Source organism: the organism of the source record quoted next, unplaced genomic scaffold, assembly GCF_019419815.1.
Source record: "Pyrus x bretschneideri cultivar Hongxiangsu unplaced genomic scaffold, Pyrus_bretschneideri_v1 Contig57, whole genome shotgun sequence".
In the NCBI taxonomy this organism is placed as follows: Eukaryota; Viridiplantae; Streptophyta; class Magnoliopsida; order Rosales; family Rosaceae; genus Pyrus; species Pyrus x bretschneideri.
In genome coordinates, this window is record NW_025999795.1 from 256,422 (window position 1) to 260,817 (window position 4,396).

Consider the following 4,396-nt stretch of genomic DNA (forward strand, 5'->3'; position numbering starts at 1 on the left):
AAAGGATATAAATGTTATCATCCTAAGACTCGGCATATGTACGTAACCATGGATGTGACCTTTTCTTAATCGAAGTATTTTTATACTTCGGTGCATTCCGCTTCAGATCTCCCGGGGATGAACACTATTGGTGATTTGGGTTAGTTGGACCTAGGGGAGACACAGTTGCCGAGAGTACACATGCTACCACTACTGAAGGCCACCCGGCTGCAGGTGCCGAGAATGAGGTTTTTCAGTTGGTTTCTGTAGAGAACAACAATGCCCAGCGGCTTGCCGAGACAACTTTTGATCAACCACGGCAGATTCTTACCGAGACTAGTACTCAATCACGGCAGACACTTGCCAAACCTATTGATATGTCCCTCTCTCTCTAGCTCCACATGTCGTCCAATACATGTTCTCTGAATATACCTGAGGTAAGTATTGTAGATGATTATGTAACTAATCCAAGTAATAATGTAAGTACATATAAATTACCATCGAGACAAAATCGAGGTATGCCCCCTGATAGGTTCTCTCCGGAAGGGAATGTGAAGTATCCAATAGCCAACCATGTTTCATGCAATAGTCTTACACCGGAGCGTCAAGCTTTGGTGGACAATCTGGAGTCTATTCAAGTACCAACCCAAGTTGAGGAAACTCTGAAGGATCCAAAGTGGGCAAAAGCAATGGATGAAGAAATGTTGGCATTACATAAAAATCATACCTGGGAAGTGACAGTTCTACCCAAAGGAAAAAAGACAATTGGGTGTCGGTGGGTGTTTACAATTAAATACAAAGCTGACAGATCAATAGACAGGTACAAAGCAAGGTTGGTAGCTAAAGATACACCCAGACATATAGTGTAGATTACCAGGAAACTTTCTCTCCAGTTGCCAAGATGAATACGGTACGTGTTTTGATTTCTTTAGCTGCAAATATGGACTAGCCATTAAAACAGTTCGATGTGAAGAATGTTTTTCTCCATAGGAATTTGGAGGAAGAAGTATATATAGATTTTCCTTCCGGGTATTGTGCTGGTGGGAATATCGGAGTATGTCGGTTGCATAAGTCATTCTATGGACTTAAGCAATCACCTCGTGCATGGTTTGATAGGTTTACTCAAGTTATGAAAAAGAATGGGTATTGTCAGAGTCATTCTGATCACACTTTGTTTGTAAAACGGAGACAAGATAAAGTGACACCCTTAATCATCTATATAGATGACATGATTATAATAGGAGATGATTTTGATGGGATTTTGAAGTTGCAGGGAAACCTTGCCACCGAGTTTGAAATGAAGACCCTAGGGGATTTGAAGTATTTTCTTGGGGTTGAAGTTGCTTACTCATCTAAAGGTAACTTCTTGTCTTGACGCAAGTATGTTCTGAATTTATTAAAAGAAACTGGAATGCTAGGGTGTAAGTTGGTAGATATTTTCATTGTTGAAAAACATCATCTATATTTAGATCCAAATCAGAAATCAGTTGATAAAGGTAAATATCAGAGACCTGTAGGAAAACTAATTTATTTGGCTCATACACGTTCTAATATCGCCTATGTTGTGAGTGTTGTGAGTTAGTTTATACACTCACAAAGTGTAGATCATATGGCTGCTGTTATGTGTATCCTAACATATTTGAAGTCTACACTAGGAAAAAAAGTTTGTATCATTTGAAGATTGAAAGGTTCACGGATGCTGATTGGGCAGGTGATGTAAATGATAGGCAATCTACTTCTGGGTATTTTACTTTTGTTAGAGGGAATCTGGTTACATGGCAAACTAAGAAACAGAAGGTGGTATCGTGATTCTCAGTTGAGGCCGAGTATAGGGGCATGGCCCATGGCATTTTTGAAATTCTTTGGCTACAGAAACTTTTTTGGGGTCTTGGGTTCAAGCTGAAGAAGACCATGAAATTGTGTTGTGATAACAAATCAGTGAGAGATATAGCTGATAATCCAATGCAGCATGATAGGACAAAGCATGTGGAGGTTGATTGACATTTTATCAAAGAAAAGCTTGAGAAGAAGGTTGTGTCAATACTGTTTGTGAATTCAGGGGAGCAACTTGCAAATATTCTTACTCATGCTGTGTGTAGTCAAAAGTTTGATGACTCACTTGTCAAGTTAGGCATGTGTGTTATCTATGCACCAACTTGAGGGGAAGTGTAAAACGTGAGTAAATATTAAAAGGGAATGTAGAGATTGTGTAAATATTAGGAGTCCTTTATTAGGAATGATATATGTTTGTGTCCTTTATTGTTTCCTTAAGGAACAAGGATTGTATGTGTATATATTTTAATTATGTAATACAATGAAATTTAAGTTGTAAAATTCTATTTTGTCGACGCAACCTATTGAGATATTCCTAGCATGTATTACATAAACATTTAGTAAGCACAAAAGGGACTGTTCCCAAACATTCATAGGGTCATCAGAAGATGTTCGCATGTATATTTTCCGGACTAGTGGTTATGGAACCACCTTGGTCCCTATTTCCATCCGTCCCTGCATACGGGTGTGGATATTTTTTTGGTCAAAGTACGGGTATAGAATTAAGTTGATACTACGTAGAAATACTGTATTTAATGTATTTTACTTATAGGGTTTATATACATCATAAGTCTTAAGCTTCAAGGAATAGAATTCTTTGGAAAAGTAAGAAAAATTAATTTACATAATGATTGTGAAACAAGGAATCCAAACTAGGGTTTTATTCTATCATAATTAATGTATCTGGATTCGGAAACATTAATTTAGCGTAGCCTGCGATGTGATTGGAAAACTTTGGCCGGCAGGTTTTTGCGGAATGGAAGAGTACACTCATTAAACCACTAATTCAACAGAAAAATGGAATCATGACACTAAAATAAGCACAGTTTTGAGTAACTGAGTTAACATATACCGTAAGGAACAAATTGAAGTAGAAAAAAGCTATCTTTGAGTGCGATCATATGTGTGACTCAAAAGCTTGTAAACTTCAGAATGGAATTTACAGCCTTCCAAACAATTGCTTGGTTGAATTCCATGTCAATCTCCATATTCACGATTTAAATTATAAGAGAATACTCTGTAATATTCAAATTCTAAAGCTACGATTGTTCAGTGGGGTCCTCATCAACATTTTTATGTTTATGTCAGCAGAAATCGAGTAAACAATAAAGGAACTACAAAAAATATCCAAATGAACTGAGTTAATTACCTTAGTAGTGATATTATCATCGAAATTTAAAATGAAAAACAATAAAAGGTTATGTTTTATGGGGTTAATTAACATTTTATATGTCGGAATTATGATACCATTTAAAAATATTAAATTGGATGATTTCATTCATAGGGTAAACTGTTTTTTATATATATATACATCACAAATCTTGGATTTCAAGGATTAAGAATCCTTAGAAAGTAAGAAAAACTAATTTACAATTTTTTTGGACAACCAACAATAATGTTAGTAAGTTAAACTAATGTATATTGTCAAACTGTCCTTTGAGGCTGTTAGGTAAATTTCAAATTTGAATGGTTGTTACCAAAAGTAATTGAATGATTAAGAGAATTATTGTACATGGAATCCTCTGCTTGATGCAACCACTAGCCTTTAGTTGCATGTATACTTGCATGTCCTAATCCCAACCCGTGAACAGTTTAGCTTGAATAGAATAGTTTAGCTGGCTTAATTCATTCATTGACGTGATTAATCACTGATTAATACTCCATCGTGTGGGATAATGGATATGAGCCATCATGAAGGGATAGTAACTGATTAAGCTCAAAGATTATGTCATATATTCAACTTTTAAGATATTATACGATATATTTACGAGCTACCTTTGGACACTAAGCTGTCTAAAATCATCCCTAAGTGCTTATTATTCTATTAATTATTGGTTTTAATATTCCTATTACTTTATTATGACGATGACATAAGCGCGCAAAAGTCCCAAGACATTCATTTGAAATTTCTCTTTATTTCTTAACTTACTTTAATTAATTATTTTAGCCCTCAATGATTGATTACCTTGATTGCATAGACACGAGAGATTTTTTAATGTGCTTGAATACCGAGTACGGATTAATATATTAAATGTTCTCAACACATTGAAGTAATTCTCCATACACATTCCTAGTAGTGGAAGTCTCTATCAATCTTTAATCAGATGACGTGTGTTACCCATAAAAACCATGCATGCTAAGCTTAAATTATAATGGATTCCAAATCTAGTATATATCTACCAAGTTGTACCAACATCCTACTGTGAGGTCATTGTGGGCATGTTCACGCTTGAATCTCATTCGTTGTAGTTTAAATTACTAAATTTTGAACGGGCCAATTTTGTTGTCAAAATTGGGCACGGCATGACTGAGTGGAGTGCAAGATGCATGGGATCAGAAGAGAATGTGGTGGAACCCTCCGGAG

At 35.8% G+C, this 4,396-nt stretch overlaps 1 protein-coding gene across 1 annotated transcript; it reads left to right on the forward strand.

Annotated features, from left to right (window-relative positions):
* The first annotated feature begins 497 nt into the window (after positions 1 to 497).
* On the forward strand, positions 498 to 1,980 carry LOC125471095. Its single transcript, XM_048571009.1, has 5 exons — positions 498 to 811; positions 1,168 to 1,337; positions 1,398 to 1,475; positions 1,625 to 1,749; positions 1,852 to 1,980. The coding sequence occupies exons 1-5, from the start codon at positions 498 to 500 to the stop codon at positions 1,978 to 1,980; spliced, it is 816 nt and encodes a 271-aa protein (XP_048426966.1).
* The last annotated feature ends 2,416 nt before the right edge of the window (positions 1,981 to 4,396 follow it).